This window comes from Neovison vison, chromosome 1 (genome assembly GCF_020171115.1).
Source record: "Neovison vison isolate M4711 chromosome 1, ASM_NN_V1, whole genome shotgun sequence".
NCBI lineage: Eukaryota > Metazoa > Chordata > Mammalia > Carnivora > Mustelidae > Neogale > Neogale vison.
This window is the reverse complement of record NC_058091.1, coordinates 241,342,820-241,362,209: the sequence shown is the minus strand read 5'-3', so window position 1 is coordinate 241,362,209 and position 19,390 is coordinate 241,342,820. Positions and strand designations below refer to the sequence as shown.

Below are 19,390 nucleotides of genomic sequence, written 5' to 3'. Positions count from 1 at the left end.
TTGACTTACTTCTCTCAACATAATCTCCTCCAATCCCATCCATGTTGATACAAAACTTGGGTATTCATCCTTTCTGATGGAGGCATAATACTCCATTGTACATATGGACCACATCTTCTTTATCCTTTCATCTGTTGAAGGGCATCTCAGCTCTTTCTATGGTTTTGCCATAGTGGCCATTGCTGCTATGAACATTGGGGTACATATGGCCCTTCTTTTCACTACATCTGTATCTTTGGGGTAAACACCCAGTAGTGCAACTGCAGGGCCATAGGGTAGCTTTATTTTTAAGAAAAAAGAAATTTTAATCTGAAGATAATGTGGGAATAAGACAAAGTAGAGAACCTGGACTATGGAAATAAAAGACTGAGAAAGGTTTTCACAGTTCAGCTTTTATTAACATTAAGTATGGGAAACTTGAACTTGATTCCTATTGAAATCATCCATTTGAGGAACGGTTTCTTCGGCTATCGCTGTAACTGATGGAGCCTGGGACAAGTGTTTGTTTGCTGGATAGATGGGCTCTAACATCCAAGCAGAAAATAGGAGATCAAGGACCTGACCGAAGCAGTGTGTTCACAGGGCATCAGTGATCAAGTCAGGTCGCCTATGGACAACCACATGGACAGAGCACCCATACAGACATCCACATTCAGTGTCTTGAGTCTTCTTTCAAAGTATTTTATACATCATATACAAATTAAACAAAAAAATCCAACAAGTGTCCTTTATTGCCACTGAAAAACAGGGGAGAATGGTTTTCAATCTCATAGCCGTGGGCAAGAACATAGTACTAGGGCAGTTTGTTTCTCCAGATGCCACCGTCACATGCCTTCCTGCCTTGGCTAAGGCCATACCCATGAGACACTCAGCCCCATGACAAAGGCTGTGCAGGGGCTATGAGGCGGTGGTTATCCACTAGAGAAGTCTCTTCCCTTCCCAAATGTCGAAAATGCTGCTGGCTCACCTGCTCGGTCACACGGCACACACAGCACAGCTAAACACGAGGGGCTTAGGACTCTAAACAGTGCAAACACTTTAAAAAAAAAAAAAAAATTCTAACCTCTTTGCTTCTCCACGCAAACAAAGCCTTAAAAACTCCAGCTAACTGGAATATGAGTTTGGTCAACCTCCCAACCTGATCCAACAAGGTGCAAATGGGGAGCATGGAGGCAATTGAAATGGCACCTGTCCCAATAATAATAAAAATAAAAGAACTGTTTAATGAGGCTAATGGCAGATAAATACCTAAAATAAAGCCTGGAGTGCAGACACAGCTCAGGAAGAAAGTTTTAGGTATACTGTGAGCATCTATAAAGCACAAGCTTAACACATTCTTAATGATCATGAGGAGTAAGCCCTCTTCTAAAGTTCATAGAGGAGACGCTTCCAAAAGGGATATCCTCCAGCAACAAAGGCCTTTAGCTGGTGGAGGTTTTGGAAGAATGAGGGGCAGAAGAGAATGAGAACTGGTTTGCCAGATCTAGGAAACTCCTGGGAGTGGGCACTGCAGGGCAGCCCTTTCTCGAGCGCCTCCATGCCACTGCAGGCCAGGCTCAGCACCAGGCAGGGAGAGCCACCAGGAGAGGGGCCAACCAGCCTCCCCTCTGCAAAGAGCCGACTCCAAAAACAAAGTGGCCAGACAACACAGTTGGGGAATTGCTGAGTCAGGCTAAACATTAGTCCCTAAGCAATTCCAGAAACACCAGGGATTGTGTTTTCCAGCAATCTCCCTTGAATATGGCATCAGAAAGAAGACTCAAAGTCAGAAAGATTCACCTATCTGGAAGTACTAAAAAAAAAAAAAAAAAAAAAAATCAGTTTTGGAGGGTGACAGGCAGACAGAAAATAGCTACAGGCATGAACTAGGAGATGGAATGACTTACGGAACACAACACTTCATTATCATGGATAATAAAAATCAATTCAGATATCCTAAAAAATGATCTTATAAAAATATCTACATTAAAAGTTTAGCCTGAATGCTATAGCTTCAGTTTTATAAAAAGGCAATCTTTGAAAGGCTCTGGCTCAGGAATATACAAATATTACACAACAGATATCAAAGTAACACCGCTCAAAAGCATGTTAGGGGATATTGCAACTGGTTTGTCGTGAAACAGAATTAAGTATTCTTATTGCATAGAAGAAAATGAGGTCAGTTTCATTTGCATAATACTGCAACTTTTTAGAAGGAGAGAGCCATTAGATACTGAGGAGAAGGAACTTTGGAATTCAGAGTCTGACTTCTGTGATGTCCAAATCAGTATCCAAGCGGCATCTAAGCAGCTTCTAACCTTGGGCCGCAATTCCATTTCATCACCGTGATCAGCTTTCAGATACACCTCCCCGCAAAGCTGCATGCACAAGCAGCTGCGGCCACCAAACTGGGGGGGGGGGATGGTGAGGGGTTCACCTACCACGTGACCAGCACAGACCTGAAATCAAGTGGGCTGTGTTCACTGTGGAGAGAGAATCGTACCTAGTGATAGAGAGATAGTAGGTTTTAAATGGCATCTGTGGGCAGCAAGAGCCGAATGGCTTTTTGGTGGTGACGTACCAGTGCTGGAGTCCCTGTGAGAAAGGACATGTGAGGATGAGGTGACCATGGCCTCAGCAATACTACCAGCAGGGGGCTGTGCTTCCCGGCAGGTGGAACCAATAGCAAACACCCCAAGAGAAGAAACCATGGCCAGCATGCTCTCAGGGAAGGGACTCGCTCTGGGCAGATTAAAAACAAGAACCTCACCCACATGTGCATCCAAGTCTAGCTCCTAGGTGTTGGGAAAGGGGGTGGGAAGTTCACCTTTCATCTGAAATCAGGAGCTGAGTGAACAGCACACAAGGGACCCCCATCCCCCAGCCTCATCCCCACCAGGAACCAAAACCGAGTCCCAAATCCTCCTCAGGCCAGGAAGAAAAACGTTTGCAACAAAAAGCTCATTTTATCAGCCTCGGAGCCCAGGCAGAGCTCTGAAGCCACAGTCATCTCCAGTGCCAAGTGAGGGCACAGCACCCAAATGAAGGCATGCCTTGATTCCTTTGGAGACATTTCCTCCAGGCCCAACAAAGCTGGATATTCCAACCTCTTCCGGATTCCTTGATGCTAAGAATTCCGGATGCCTTGGTGCTGCCCTCCAAATGTCTCACTGATATAACATCTGCTCAACAACAGAAGTCGTTTCTTCTTCAAGAGAGTTGAGTGTTTAGTGCACAAAAAATACACACTAAATACACAGAGAGGCCAGCTAGCTAGGGAGGCTACTGGCTTTCTAACTGCAGCCGGGAGCTGGAGGGGATGCCAGGCTCCTGCAGGATCTGCTTGGAAGTAGCCCAGTTAGATCAGAAGTCCCACATCAGGTTTCATAAAGCCCCTTGACTCCTGTAAGTGGACCCCAAAATCAGGGAGCATTAAAGCCCAGCCCTGATGATGTCAGAGTACTCTCAAGACACAAGACCTTCCCTCCTTATGCCACAAATTCCAACATAAGTGACTTGCGAGGTGAGGAACAGATTCACCTTTCTTCCTTCCTTCCTTCCTTCCTCCTTCCTTTCTTTCCTGACTGCCTTCCTCTTTCTTTCTTTAATGAAAATCATTCCTCAAATACCCACCACCCCCTCCAGATGTTTGACGTTCTATCATTAATAATTTCTACCAGTGAATTAGCAAAGCTCTCACCAAGCTCCTCTTTTAAAATGCAAGTATCCCTGAGAGAGATCACACATCCTGGGCATTTACCACTGTCTCCTCCCTCTCAGGAGAAACAAGGAGGAAAAGAGTGTTCTGAGGGTACAGGCCCTGGAACAGGGGGAGAGCACAAGGAAAGGAAGACGAGGACCTCAGACAGACTTGACCATCGCCATCTAGTGCTGAGGCCCAGCCCCAGCTGGTATGCTCCCTTGAGGTCATCCACAGCCATCTAGATCATATAGGACCCCTAAGGCAGGGGCAAAACTATCTCTGGGTTTGGAGGTAGGGTGAGCTTTTATTTATTCTCCAAACCAAGACACTTCTGAGAGTAAAATGGGCTGCTAGGAAGAATTAAGCATGGATAATAAGTATAGATGGGGACTGTCCCATCCCAGGAAAACTCAGAAGTAGGATCCTCTCTGAGACCATTATTGGCAGGAACTGCCTTACCACTTTGGTTTGTTGTTTTGTTTTAGTTGTTCGTGTATATATATGTGAGTGTATATTTTTTTTTTCTCCAGTGTGATACTCAAGACTTCTCCAAAGAGCTAGTTTTCCCAATTGAAGAGACACAAAATCTCCCAAGCCTGGAATCCACAACCTCAAAGACCAGTGGTCCAAGGACCAGATAGTTCTCATCTGCTTCCTGAAGGAAAGCCCAAGGAAGAGCACCCAGTGGAGGGGCTGGGGACCCCATCTGTTCCCAGTTCTCGCACACAGAAGACACACCGCAGATTCAAGAATGCCCAGCTCTTCTGCAGACCATGCCAGGAGTCAAAGTCAGTCTGTGGGCATGGTCAAAGCAACACCCCCATCACCAGTCATTTTCTGGACATTCCTGGCCTGTCCACCCAGACCTCCAGAGGTCAGCAGCTTTAGGAATCTCGGGGTTCCCACAGGGCAAATCCAGAAGAGAGGTTTCTGTGATTTGATTTTTAGCACAGAAGGATCAGTAGTAAAGAAATCCAGTAGATTGTCACACATCCCCCAACTTCGTGAAACAGCATGTTCCATACACACACGCATGCGTGCGCGCACACACACACACACACACACACACACACATTGTCCCCAGGTTCTTGGGTGTTCATGTAGAAACACACAAAAAAGCCCCCAGGTGCTGCCTGGAGCTTTAGGAACCCACTGCTCAGGGGGGAGTCCCGAACACTTCAGGGGAGCAGGAGGCAATCACCAGTCTCCACGCCGGACGCCACTCGGCCACTTTGGAGGAGGGCATGTCTTGCTCCACTGAGGACTCCGGCGGCGAGTGGCACCAACAGTCACGGCGGCGCTGTTCTGAACCACAGGCAGCACCCTTCCCCTGCCTCTACCTCCTGGCCGTGGGCCTGTGGGTCACAAGGGCTTGTGAATCACAGCAACACCTATGATGAAAGGGAAAGAAAGTGAGCACCTCCACTTCTTCAAAGATATTCAGAGAACCAAGGGGTTCATGGGTCTGAGCCATCCTAAAGCTCCAGTTAAGGGGAAGGAGCATGTCTGTATCCAAGCCCCGGAGAACCTGAGGACTCAGGCTGCCCACAGTGGGCTCTTTCCCACTCTTATGGCCAAGGCCCGGCAAGACACCTGAACCTGCACGCACAGGCCTTCAGCACCACAGCTAGTGGGCTCCCCTAGCATCATCACATGAACATGGTTCCTATCTCAAGGAGTTCTTTTCCAAGACCAGAACTCAACCTCACGACACTCCACACTGTCACAGGGGACCCAGAGGCAGCTCCTTGGTTCTACCTCTCCATCACTGTAAGACAAGTGACAAGGATTCATGCCTACTTTTACAAGATACTGAAATGAACTAGAAAGAACAGGGAACTGACTTCAAGCAAGTAAGAAAAACTGCATGCCGGTCCTAGCTTGGCCACCAGTCCAGCTGCAGGGAGAACTTAGGCAAGACCACTGACCTCTTGAGGCTCAGCTCCCATGCTGTGTGATGTCACCTGATGGAAAGACCCTTCCCATGCTAAATACTGTGCTCGGAACAACAGTCCAGACAATGTCTGTCTCCACAATGACTTTAGCCAAAGTGAACTCTACTCCATGGTTAACTTATGAATCCACAGATGATCCTAGAATGCCTCCATGGCAAATACCATAGGTGGATTCAGCCAACCTCCCCTCTACTTGCTGTTCACGACGGCAGAGACAGCATATGACTGACTCAGCTTCCCAGACTGCCTGGCAGCTGGCAGGGCCACGTGCCCCAGGCCTGGCCAAAACCGCTGCAAACACACGTTTGCCCAGGTTGCAGCTTTGGCTCTGTCCAGTGCCCCACCCGAAAGGTGGCTTACACACAGCCCATGGTGGTGGTGGCTACTGGTAAAGCCAGCAAAACGGAAAAGGGAGAACAAGCCTGGTTCTTCAATGATAGCCTGAGCCCTAGGCCAGCCCTGGACTTCTGGTCTTCCTTCTGCCTGAGATAGGTACACTCCCTCCTTGCTTAAGCAAGTACATGTCTGCTCTTCTGGTGTCTTCAACTGAACAAAATCCTAATTTACAGGTAAGGTCTGTTGGTCTGGGGTAACTGACAGTTACTTTAACAAGGTCCCATGACTATAAAATCTTCTGGCTACAGAGGAGATTGAGAGAACACTCCTGAGAGAAATGCCAGGATATCCCAGGAGAGAGATTCTAAGACACTGCATCTGAATTCGGGATAAAGGTGCAGATAGAAAAGCTCAGAGGTGGGCAACACTGCAGTCCACAGACCCAGATGTGTTGCCTGACCTTGACACCATCTCACCTGCACCTCAGAATTCTTTCGTAAGGTAGCACTAAAAAAGAAAAGAAAAGCCAGGTCCTATATTGTTGTTGTTGTTGTTGTTTTATATTAACCTCCTCTTTGGAGGTACCTTAGTAGCTCAGTCAGTTAAGCGTGTGCCTTCAGCTCAGGTCATGATCCCCACATCAGGCTCCTTGCTCGGCAGAGAGCCTGCTTCTCCCTCTCCCTCTGCCTGCCACTCTCCCTGCCTGTGCTCTCTCTCTCTCTCTCAAATAAATATATAAAATCTATAAAATTTAAAAAATAAACCTCCTCTTTTGATTATAAAAGTAAAATATTTTTGATGCACCTGGGTGGCTCAGTCAGTTAAGCCTCCAGCTCCTCATTTTGGCTCAGGTCATGATCTCAGGATCCTGAGATCCAGGCACAGGTTGGGCTCCACCCTCAGTGGGGTGCTTGAGATTCTCTCTCTCTCCCTCTGTCTGTGCCCCTCCCCCCAACTCACACACACTGTCTCTCTCAAAATAAATAAAATCTTCCAAAAAAAAAAAAAAAGGTAAAATATTCTCATTTCAGGAAATCTGGAAAACACAGAAGCAAACAAGTAAAGAAAGTTTTTTTAAAACCCTACACACAAAGAGCATCACCATTGTCTTCTTGGACTATTTCCTGGCTTTTAAAAATAACTGTGATCATCTACACGCCAGGGAGACACTGTGCTAAGCGTGCCACTCTTATTGCACAACAACTGTGAGGAACTTGCTATGATTTCATTCTCATTTTACAAATGAGAAAACAAGAAGTTCAGTCAGACCGAACACCCTGCCCAGAGCCCCAGTCCACGGCACAGAACTGGAACCCACGAGATCTGACTCCGATGCCCCCTTCTTTAAGCAGTTGCTACTCAAACGTCCGGGATGCAGGACTGCGTGACTGAGCTTGCGGGGCACATCCCTTGGGGCGTCCTCCCTTTTAAACCCACAGCCTGTCATGAACATGTTCTCGTAACATTAAAAACACTTGCACTGTACAAATATTTCACAGTTTGACTATTTCTCAGATCTCAGATATTAAGTAGTTCTCAGTTCTTTGCTATCATAAATAAAACTCCAAATCCATCTACCTCTGCATTGCAGGCAATTTCTTGAGATTCTTAAAAAAAAAAAAAAAAAAGAAGAAGAAGAAAAAGAAGGATACACTCAGTCAATGGAGTTGAAGACAAATTGCGCTTTTTCTTGTCTGTTTCGCAGCTACTTCTAGAGCAGACAGACAATGAAGAGGTAGACATGAAATATTCAGCCCATATGTGAAATTCTAACCACATACACCTAAATCTTCCCCTCTCCTTAAGATCCACTAGGAGCTGAGGGAGGACCCCTCACTGGCCTCACTGTCTCGTACTCGAAGCTGTCTGTACTTGAGCTCTTCCCACAACCGTATTGAAAAGAAAATGAAAGTTCTCGTTTTAATAATTAATCGTGAGGAAAGAATCACTGAAAGACCAACATGCCTTTAAAAACTTTTCTATTTGGTTGAGAAAAGTCCTAAACAAGGAAAAAAAGTAAAATCGGTTCACTACAACTGACGGCCTGTGTTGACAATCTAGGATATGAGCCCCTTCAAGCCTGCACAGCACAGCCCTTCTTTGCACTGAAATCCAAACAAGACTGATTGACCTTCTACCACAAAAAGGGAATCAGAACACCATGGGAGTTATGATGCACACTGAAGGAGATCATGGGTGTCAAATACTTGGGTTCATGCCTGGGATGTTGTTATGTGCTCTGTAAATCACTGTTAGCTCTAAATATTCCTGATTCTGGAAGACAAGGTGCAGGTTGCTGAACTACATCATGGGTATGGGAGTTTGCTTGTCTCCCTACAGAGCCCTGTCGTCAGCAGCTCCGACCTCCCAGACCTCACCGAGCCCATCACACACGCTCGCCAAGAATAAGCCTCCACAGCAGCGTGGTGCTTACTGCTGCCTCCACCTCTTGCCTGGAGTGCTTTCTCCACCTCCGCTGGGATAGTACAGAGGGCATGGGCTCAGCAGTCAGACCTGAGTCTGAATTCTGACTTTGCCATTTTTAGCCATGTGGTCTTGGGCAGGTGACTTAGACTCCCCAAACCTCAGTTTCATCACATGTAAAATGGAAGGATACGGTCCCATTCACCCAGGGCGTTCTTGAAAGGATGGCTGTGAATAGGTACAGTGTGCCTAACACACCACCTCTGGCACAGGGAGTCCCTGGCAAAGGGCAGCTCTCACCTTCAGAGGTGATCCAACCTTGTTTCCTCCGGGAAGTTCTCACCTGTCTTAAAATACAGACCGCATAGTACATTCTATTGAGAAGTCATGGGTACACTGCCTTCCATGTGCTACTTCATATAGACAGATCTTATCTTTCCAATTAAATTTCTACAAGGCAAGAACTATATCTTATTCTGTGTAGGAGCCCAGAGATGGCAATGAAATTCTAAACCCACCATCTTAGGACAAATCAGAGCAGTTGGAAGTGGCCCCTGCAAACATGGGTGTTAAAAAGAATTCTGGGCCTATATTCCGGTTTGCTGGGGAAACCCAGGCTCAGCAGGGGTATCTGTTGTGAGCACAGAATGACAGAGTGGTGGCATGTGACAATTATCTACTATCGCTGCAGGAGGCACGAAGTCCCAAGTTAAGCAAACTCAGCTCCATGGGTGCAGGGGTGGGGCAGGGGTGAAGGTAGAACTGGGGGCAGGACACTGACCTGCATAGCTCCGCCCCGTACTCATGTTGGTCGGCAGCAGCGTCCATTTGTCAGTGATGGGATTGTAGTATTCCACCGAAGCCAGGTTGCAGGATCCGTCATCCCCTCCAACCACATACAGGAGCCCATTCACTGCGCAGACTCCTGGGAAGCAGAGGCCATAGGAGACATCATAGCAGGAGCCACGAGGGGATCAGAATGGATGGGAAACAAGCATGGCGAGCCCGGGAGGCACTCCTCCTCCCCTTCCAGGTGACCCAGTGAACCGGCTCATAGGTCTGATTTTGCTCAATGGGAGACCATGTCAACAATAACCACTGGGCCCTGAGGATCCCCCATTTCTAAGAAGGTCTCTTCTCTGACTGGGAGCTCTCACTGCTTCATGCTCCCAGGGACATTCCTGGCCCCTGACCCTATAAATACTTAATTCATTATGGGTATAGGCCCCTCTCTACTGGAGCATGTGGACTTCCCACACGCAGACCAAGCTATGCTCAGGGAATCTCATACACACTACTCCCGCTCTGCTTGTAGGTTTGCTCTGATAAACACTGGGATAGCTATCCTTTTGTGCCTAGTGGTTATATCTGGGATGCCTCCACATTACTTAGATCTAAACCCATGCACAGCCCCCAGGGACAAGGCATTCCTCCCACCCTGATCTCACAGAGAGCTGGTGTGAGGGCAAAGTCTCATGCTGCAGGGGCCAAGAGTAGGAAAACATTATTTTGCTCATCAAGAGTTTACAAGGCCTTGGTCTAATACGCTGTGTCTTCTTTCAAAATCACATGAGGGGGTTGATGATATTCAAGAGGCAATAATTGTCAGTACTGATGAAGATCATCTCAGATCCTGATGAGAGGATAAAATGTACTGCTTTCCTGGATAGTACTGGAAGCAAAGACGCTCCCTCTGGCTTAAGAATTTCACTCCTGGACTTAAATTCTAAAGAAATAATTTGAGATGTGTGCACTGATTAGCCATAAGACCATTTATAATAACAAAAGCATTATTGGTAGAAAAATGGAAATAATCTAAAAGCCCAATAGTAGATGAGATATTTAAATTGTGATACAGCCATTTAAAATATCACGTAAGTCTACTTCACATTATAAAAAGACAGTTGTGAAAGATTGTAAAGTGAATTAGAAAAGCCGGTTGTAGAACAGCACTGAGTAGGATTCCACTTTTGCTATAAAAAATAGAAATATCTCTATGTGAACATATACATATATAGTCATTTACATCAAAACTTAATTCTTGGATTTTTGATACCCTAGCTGTCTTGGGCGTTCTGTAATCCCTCGCTCACAGGGCTTAAGGCCAAATGCCAAGTTTTATCATAGCAGGCTCAGGCAGTGGGCAAATTAATAAACTCCCTTCTGTTTACACTTTCAACATGTGACCTACCAATGAGTTTAGCAAACAGGTAATTTGAGTATAAAGGAAAAAAATCTGCCTGAAAGTTACCTGTTTGCCTTTCCAGTCTGGGAAGCTAAGCTAAGCCAACACTTTCCTAGAGTAAAGAGGCATAAAATAAGATATACCAACATAGGACACGATCCACAAGATAAAGCTGTTAAAGCAAAGAGTTTAATAGGGAGGTCAGGCTCCCAGAACAAAAACTAAACACTCTAAGATAGACCATTCCCACAGGAAGGCAAACAGGGAGGAGACAGAGAGACAGGAGGTACAGAGCAAGGAATATGGGAAGTGCTCCCACTGGACAATGAATTAGGGCCCTGGCAACCCGTAGGAAGAAGGAGATGGGTTTCAGGTGGGAAGTGAGAGGTTCTCAGAACCAGGTACAGGCCAAGAACATAGAACCAAGTGTCACTGACCGGCCATGCCCACACAGCCCCTTGCCTAGCTACCCAACAGAGCCTGCGGGCCAGGGGCTTTGATGGAGTCTGTGTCCTAGCATGTACAGCGAAAGTCATCAGCCCCTTGCATCTAAGCAGGCAGACCCTGTGGCTAGCGGATGTGTTCCCCAGCTCTCCCCTCTGCTAGCCCAGCACTGATCTGGCGAATGGATACTCCTGTTTGAGGTACAAGCTTGGGCCAGGTTCTGTCCCTCCGCCGGTGTCTAACAGCTACTGTTTGCACCCACACCCCCAAGGGCAGAAGGAGAGAGCAGTCTCATTACCTGCATTACGCCGGCACATATTCATATCTGCCACCTGCTTCCAGGTGTTTGTTCCAGGATCATAAACTTCAACGCTCTTCCTCACCAGGGGCCCGTCATGCCCGCCGGTGGCATACAGCTGGCCACTGAGCACCCCGACCCCTGAAAAGCAGAGCATAGCGTCCCAGCCTCTGGCTGGCAACCACGACTAGAAACCAGGAGGCCTGGCGTCCGGTCCTGGGCAGCTATCATCAGCAGGGTGGCCTGGGGGAGTGCTGCTTTGTTCCCCCAGACCTCAGTGCCCTCATCTGTAAAACACACAGAATGACGGACGCCCTGGCTGCCTAAACCTGTCAACCTGAGAATCCCCAACAATAAAGCAAAAATCCCTCCGTGGCTAATTTTAAGAAATGTAAATATACATACATACATGACATATATGTGTGTATGTATGTGGTATAAAATGGGGAGGGGAGAGTGCCCATGCAAAGAAAAATAGAAAAAAGGCAAAAAAAAAAAAAAAAAGACTGAAAGACACCCTCCAAAACTTCAGGAGTAGTTATTTCCAGAGGGTCAAAGTTGGCCTCCCTTTGGGCTATCTGTGTGGCCACGTTTTCCTACAATGCTGTTTCACTCGGATTCCGCAGCCTTCTATTAGACTGGCTGCGGAGAAAGACTGCAACTCGGGAACGAGCTGCGCAGCAGCTGCGGTGACATCATTACCACGCAGACTGCCCCGCGGGGAAGCAGGACCCATTCTTTCTGCCGCATGCTCTCCTCTGAGCTTGCAGAGAGGAGAGCAGCATTCCACACGCCCCATGCTGAGAAGCCAGAGCTGACTCCCAGAGTGGCATCACGGACAGGCTTTAGAATAACCATTTAAAGAGCATGTGGGTGGGTCAGTTGTTGGGCGCCTGCCTTCGGCTCGGGTCATGATCCTGGAGTCCTGGGATTGAGCCCCGCACTGGGATCCCTGCTCCTCAGGAAGCCTGCTTCTCCCTCTCCCACTCCCCCACCTGTGTTCCTGCTCTCGCTATCTCTCTCTGTCAAATAAATAAATAAAATCTTTTAAAAAAAAAAAAAAAGACAAAAAAAGAATAACCTTTTAAAATCCTTCCATGCAAGTCATGGGAATAAAAGCCAGCAGGCAGGAGGGTGGCAAAGGATCCCCAAAAGAGCAACTGACCTGGAGGCCAGGACTCGTGGGGTCTGGACCGGAGTCTCTAACTTGCCCTTTCTAGGCCTCAGTTCTCCCACCTGCAAAGCGAGGAAGCTGGACTGCACAGGGAGCTCCAGGGGCCCACAGACCACCCTGCCCCACAACAGGTTGCATCTCAATCGGGTGAGGAGATGTTGAAAAGAGCGATTCTGGGGCCTCCCTCCTAGAGACCCTGGCTGGGAATCAGAACAAGGACACCGGGTGACTGGGATGTGCAGCCAAGCGTGAGACCCGAGGCCTTGATTTCTAGGATGTAAGCTTCCCAGGGACAAGGACCTTATCTGTCTTACCACATCTGTTTCCCTGTGCCTGGGGGTACTGGGTTTATTGTTTGAATGACGCAATACATAAAATCCCACCTAGCAATGACGCGGCTGGGCTAGCAGTTCCTCACAGTTGCCCAAAACTAACAGCAGATGGTGGTGTTGCATCAACAACGGCTAGCTAACAGACCCCCGGGTCTCTAACAGACCCAGGTTTAAGACTGTTCAGTGTGCTCCAAAGCAGCCTCATATGCCCCTCTTCCGTGCTTAGCAGGACCTAGCTCAGCCTGACTCCCAGAGATGAACTCTTTACCCCCCAACCATCTGCTAGCACGGCTCATGCTCTACTTGAAGAAGCAAGCATTGTTCCAGGCCCTGAGGTTCCCTCCTGCCCTTGCACAAATGTTCACACAGAGGTCTCCCAGAACCTGAGCCACAGCAGCTCCTGGCCCTTCAAAGGCCCAGAGGCAGCCAGAGGCCTCAGTCTCTGAGTCTTCGGCCACCAAAGAACACCCACCATCACAAGTATGTGGGTTCTCCACTCCAGAGGTGCAGCTTTCCCAAATCTTTAGGGACACAAAGCACAAAACGAAAGCTGATTCGGGAGCCTGATGCCAGGGCTCTGACAGGCTTTAGAATAACCATTTAAAGAGCATGTGGGTGGGTCAGTTGTTGGGCGCCTCTAGGTGAGTAGAGTCCACCTCTAGGAGAAAGAGCGTCCCCTAAACTGAGTTCGCCCAGGGACACAGGCAGGAGAGATGCCACTATCGAGGGCCGCTAGCCCAGGTAAAAGTGCAGAGCAACTCAAGAAAGTTCCACACAGCAATAACCCTAGAGCAGCCTGGAGAGATAGAGAGGTCCGCCTCCAGAAGCAGATCTAAGGCAGATGAGGGAGGTTGGGGGCTCCACATGGGGCTGCCCCTCCATGCTTTCTCCTTGATATGTTCCTAGAAGCAGCCCCCTATCTCGGGGCTGCCCCACTCCTCCTGAGCTGTCCCTACATCCTTGAGCTTTGAACTTGATCTCACACCTAAAGTCACAGAGGATTCCTAGGAGGTACCAAGACAACTCTACCAAGCCTCTATACACCACAATTACCAAAAGAGCTCTATGAAGGGAGGGGAGACAAGAGATGTGTGAATTGCACTGGCCCCAAAGGAATGTCTACTCCAACCTACTCGTTTCACATCTGAGGAAATGGAGGCCAGAAAGGGGGAAGGGACATGCCCAAGGTCACAAGGCAAGTTCGAGCAGACCCAGCACTGAAGCACAGGTGTCCTTTCAGGCATTTGCTTCACGTTCTGCTCAGGAAGGGCCAACTGGTCAGAATCAGCAGAAACAAGCCCACTAAAAATAGCATTCCAAACACAAATGCTTCTTAAATGGAACCATACACCTTTTTTTCTTCTCTAACCAGTAAGCACACAAAGATTTTTGAATATTAAAATGGCATAATTTCTAAGGACTGCTGAGGAAGTGGTCACATGTTTGGTACTATAAAGTGAGATCACAACTTGATCTTCAAAAATACAAAAGAGAAAAAAGTATATAAAAAAGAAAGGCCTTGGGGCGCCTGGGTGGCTCAGTGGGTTAAGCCTCTGCCTTCAGCTCAGGTCATGATCTCAGGGTCCTGGGATTGAGACCTGCATCTGGCTTTCTGCTCAATGGAGAGCCTGCTTCCCCCTCCCCCTCTGCCTTTCTCTCTGCCTACTTGTGATCTCTCTCTCATCAAACAAATAAATAAAATCTTTTTAAAAAAAAAGAAAGAAAGAAAAGAGGGACGTCTGGGTAGCTCAGTGGGTTAAAGCCACTGCCTTCGGCTCAGGTCATGATCCCAGGGTCCTGGGATTGAGCCCTGCATCGGGCTCTCTGCTCAGTGGCGAGCCTGCTTCCCCCTCTCTCTCCCTGCCTGCCTCTCTGCCTGCTTGTGATCTCTGTCAAATAAATAAAATCTTAAAAAAAAAAAAAAAAGAAAGAAAGAAAAGAAAAAGAAAGACCTCGAACACATTATACTCAGTGAAGTAAGTCCAACAAAGAAAATATTGTATGATCTTCATTTATGAGTGGTCTCAAAAAAACAAACAACAAAGCTCACAGTCTAGAGAACAGACTGGGAAGGGAATGTAAGATAAGGTAGACTGTGCACCTGCTGGGGTCCAGGCCCATGTGAGAGTGGACCAGACAAAGCCCGCACCCTGACCCTCCCCAGCCCACCCCTCCGTACCTGCGCCACTGCGGCGCGTGCTCATGTCCGCCACATACGTCCACTCATTGGTTGCCGGGTTGTACTGCTCCACGGTACTCAGGCACTGGCGGGAAGCCCCATCGTAACCCCCAACAGCATACAGCTTCCCTAGAACAGAGGCAGTGGCTGAAACTCCATCTTTAACCCAAGGGGGCCCCTCTACCTCCATCAGAGTGCAGGGCCCCTTTCCTCCGGACAGACCACAAACCAGACTAAGCCTGCTTCACATCTCTGCCTTTTACTTCCTTGTGAGCTGTGAGGTTCCCTGAACCAGTACTGAGCATCTTTCTAAATAAGCACCCTAAATAACCCCTGCAAAGCTATGCCCTGGCTCCAAAGGGACTTGGCCTACTCTTGCTAGCACGATACATGAGTTACATTACTTCTCCAAAGTAAGGGGATAAAGACACAGAAAGCTTGAGGGTCCCAGCTCCAGGCAGGCAGCTTGACTTTTTGGCTGAAGGCTCACAACAACAGACAAAACAAAGATGGGAAAATATTCTTCAGTGAGAACTCAAAGCCTGTCTTCACCATCAGTTGTGTGTTCTGTCCACAACACCGCAAATGGACCATGTGGGTGGACTGCTCTGTGTGCACTCCAGGCTGGGATGGCTGGAATTCATCTACTTCCTCCCTTGTGATCTTGGAGCCATGCACAAGATCCCTGAAGCACCACTACCCACTTTTAAAATAAACATACCATAAGCTGCTACCCAAAAGCATCATTTCTGCCTGGGGCTGGGCGTGAGGCTAGACAAGGGGCAGGAAATTGGCATTAGAGTTCTCCCAGAGCAGAAATATGGTAGGTCTCCTATCTCTCCGTCCCTCTCTCTCCCTCTCCATGTGTTGGGGTGGGGGCAGGGGAGGTCCTACCACACCTGTGGGTACAGACTGATGGGGAATGAGAGAGTGATGACAAAGATCTTAAACCTTAGCTGTAGACTAAATAACCACCACCCAATGCAAATGCACTTAATAGTTACTAATTAAAAGAGGGTTTTTTGGTCACTATGTGCTTTACTAAGGGAGAGATAACAAAAGTACAACTATTATTTTCAAGTCTGAAATTTTTTTAAGTTAGAAAGAGGCTCAAAACTGTGCTGTACATCATGACTATTTCTGTATCATACATAAAATTATTTCTTCCTCTATCATTGAAGCTGGTTTTGTTTTCTGCCCCTTTCCAGTGGACCTTCTAAAAGAAAGGGATACCTCCTCCCCAGTTCTGCCCTCACCTGAGCTAGAAGAAAAATGCCTGATCCAGAAGCTCTCCCAGGGTCCAGGCTGTTTCTGTAACATATGCAGGCCAGGACACTACCACGGCCCACCGAGCTGCCCACCACTCACCAAAGCCCAAGTCACTCGGGGCCAGGGGGAGGAAGGCCTGGGGTATAGAGGAGATGAGAAGCTCCCAAGGACAACCCCAGAGTCCCTGAGACCGGGCAACCATGGCAGGAGACAGGGAGAGGGAGGAGAGTACTGTGACAACATGGACAGCTGTATCTACCAGGCCACAGGCAAGCAGAGGCCCCGTGAAACGCTCCTCATCAGAGCTGTGAGGACGACCCTCTGCTGCCCCAGGTAAACCCTTGCTAAAGAGCTTCAGAGTCAGGGTAGACGAGATCAACACGTTGCCAGGCTACCCTCTGTGTCAACAGGCCCACAACAAAACAGTACTCCCTCCACATACACAACATGCTCTGAGGAGCCCTTGTCAAGGGGAGTATTTCAAAGCACCATCATGGAAGAAATTCTCAAACCCTCACCAACCACCTCAACCTTGCGTCAGCTAAAAAAATACCCACTCAAAGTTTCTCCTTGAGTCTATTAACAGGGACTTGCTATTTTTAACCCCGACTCTATTGTTTGATATTCCTGGCTAAGGAACAAGGGGGGAAATGGGAAGGTGGCTAGACAAAGCACTTACATTTGGCAGACAAATCAATTTCTGTTCCACCAGGAGGATGGATGAGATTGCAAAAAAAAAACAATTTATCTTGAGAGGAGGACAAAATCCTTGTGCTCCCCAAGATGACTTATTTAGTATGTTAGGGTACTTTTAAGTGGAAACTTATGTAATACTGGTACAAACCAAGATACGCAGTTAGAGAAAAGAATATTCCTGCTAATGTCTAATCACTGCACATTACGCTCTCCCCAAAGCAAGTACGTTGCTCCTGGGGGCGAACATGAGGGAGAGAGACAGAGAGAGACAGAGAGAGAATGTCTGCATGCAAGTCTAAATGCACAGATATTCCAGCTAAATTCCCTCTTCCAGGACAAGCTAACGAATCAGTGTTGTCCTACAAAGGATAACATTTTAGTTCAAATCATACGCTATGCTTGAATACACTAAATTCACATGTATTTATAAAACTCCCTATTAGCATTGGCTAACGGTCTGAAAGACTGTAGCATAATGGAAAAAGCATTGAGTTGGGAGTCAGAAGACCCGGGCTCAAGGACTGGCTGTGCTCTCGACTAATGGTCCCATTACGTGCCCCGCTCTGACACTCCATTACCCTATGTGGAGAATGGAGAACATCTAAGCTCTGCCTACCTCCTTCAAAAGGATTTGGGGAACAAAATGTGCATACAAAAGAGCGCATTATAGACTACAGAGCCCTAACTGTGCCCCAGACCTCACCCTTCCCACCTGCCTCACCCACACAAGCTTCCTGATGATAGCAGGACTCCACCACCCACCTGACCTGCAGTGACAGTAATCAGACCTGGGAAGAAATGCCCACCCACTCAAAGCTCTGTTAATGTGTTAATGGTCAACAAAGGCAGAGGAGGACAAAATTAAACAAAATGAACTCTTACCCCCACCCCAGTATACTCCTAGGTTATATGCTGAATCTACATTCCTCAACCTATGACAGAACCGTAGACAAGCAGCCAAAGGGACAGCCCTGCGTTTCGCCTTAGGCTCCTCTTACTCTTCCCAGCACAGCTGGCCACCTGCCAGCCTTGAGCCCATAACTGCAGCTCTCTGCACCTCAACCTTCCCCACCTGTTCCATCAAGATGGTAGTACCTGCCTCAGAGCTCTGATGGGAGGAGCAGAGCCAGGGCACCGGGACCTGACCTGGGGGCTAGGGCATGGATGGGCCACCACCCTCTGCCATTCCTTACCCTCCACGACGCCCACACCCACGCTGCTCCGCCGCGTGTTCATTGGGGCCACAAAGAACCACTCGTTGGTCTTGTAACTGTAGGCTTCCACGGACGCTAGGCCTGGGAGACAAGAGACTCGTGAGATTTCTACAGTGTGAGTTATCACCCAGTGTGCCAAGGCGAGGCTAGGGAAAGGGTGAGAAACCCACATGTGTGGCTGAGCACCACGTCTCCCTCACGGTGCGGGCTGGGGCACCTCCCTGCAGCACATCTACATTGAGTCTACCTGAGATGTCCACTGAGGTCTGACTCAGGGCGGGTCAAGAAAGGAGAAAGGACACAGGGGTACAACACGACTGTCCTGTGAATGTAAACTGTTACACCTACAGAACAGAGGGAAAATCTGAGCTTGCCTCACTGAACACCTACTTTTGCCTTCTCTTCCTCTACATTAGAAGCTAGAAAGCTCAACACTTAACTTCCCAGAACCCCTAAAGGGATGACCCAGTCAATGAGGCCCAAGTAGAAGTCTCATGGGCATTTCTGAAATAGCCTTTGTTTTTCTGATACAGGTGCCAACACCAACCTGCTTTCTGCTACCCAGAATGCAAATGTAGCTGGACGGAGCTGTTAACGGACACCTTCTGATCCGGAGGGTACAGCCAAGGGACGCTCAAAGAGCTTGGCCCCAATATTCTTGAGCAAGCGGATGAAGTGAGCAACTGCCAACTTCCCGACTCCCTGTCCCATGGGTAAAACAGTATCTCTCAATTGTTTCAGCCACAGTTTAGTGAGGTTTCCTACTTGCGGCTGAGAGCAATTTCCAAAAGAAACAATCCACTCCCTTTTTTTCTCTTTATTACTCAGGTCCTACCCACCAGAGGCAGCCTCTGGAGGGCCTGCACACCCTGGAATTTTATGAGTGAGGGAAAGACTGTACCAAGTGGTAAAGACACAAATGAAAATTCACAGAAGTCAAAAAATATTGTTTTCGGGGCGCCTGGGTGGCTTAGTGGGTTAAAGCTTCTGCCTTCAGCTCAGGTCATGATCTCAGGGTCCTATTATCGAGCCCCGCATCGGGCTCTCTGCTCGGCACGGAGCCTGCTTCCCCCTCTCTCTCTCTGCCTGCCTCTCTGCCTACTTGTGATCTCTGTCAAATAAATAAAATCTTTAAAACAAACAAAAAAAATTGTTTTCCACATCCCTGGGCGGGGGGATTTCAGTGTAACAGAGTTAGTGTC

The 19,390-nt window shown here is 48.0% G+C and overlaps 1 protein-coding gene across 4 annotated transcripts in view; it reads right to left on the bottom strand.

Moving 5' to 3' along the window:
• Positions 1–376: 376 nt before the first annotated feature.
• Positions 377–19,390, bottom strand: part of KLHL3 (kelch like family member 3) — a 154,037-nt gene continuing 135,023 nt past the window's right edge. For 3 of the 4 annotated variants that reach the window (XM_044226963.1, XM_044226936.1, XM_044226953.1), the window contains 5 exons: positions 18,168–18,269; positions 15,010–15,138; positions 11,325–11,465; positions 9,179–9,322; positions 377–5,073 (listed from right to left, as the gene is read on the bottom strand). In XM_044226963.1, the coding sequence (XP_044082898.1) occupies positions 5,045–5,073; positions 9,179–9,322; positions 11,325–11,465; positions 15,010–15,138; positions 18,168–18,269 (545 nt within the window). In that variant the 3' untranslated portion in view covers positions 377–5,044. The remainder of the gene's footprint in view (positions 5,074–9,178; positions 9,323–11,324; positions 11,466–15,009; positions 15,139–18,167; positions 18,270–19,390) is intronic. The other variant, XM_044226946.1, reaches the window with a different exon arrangement.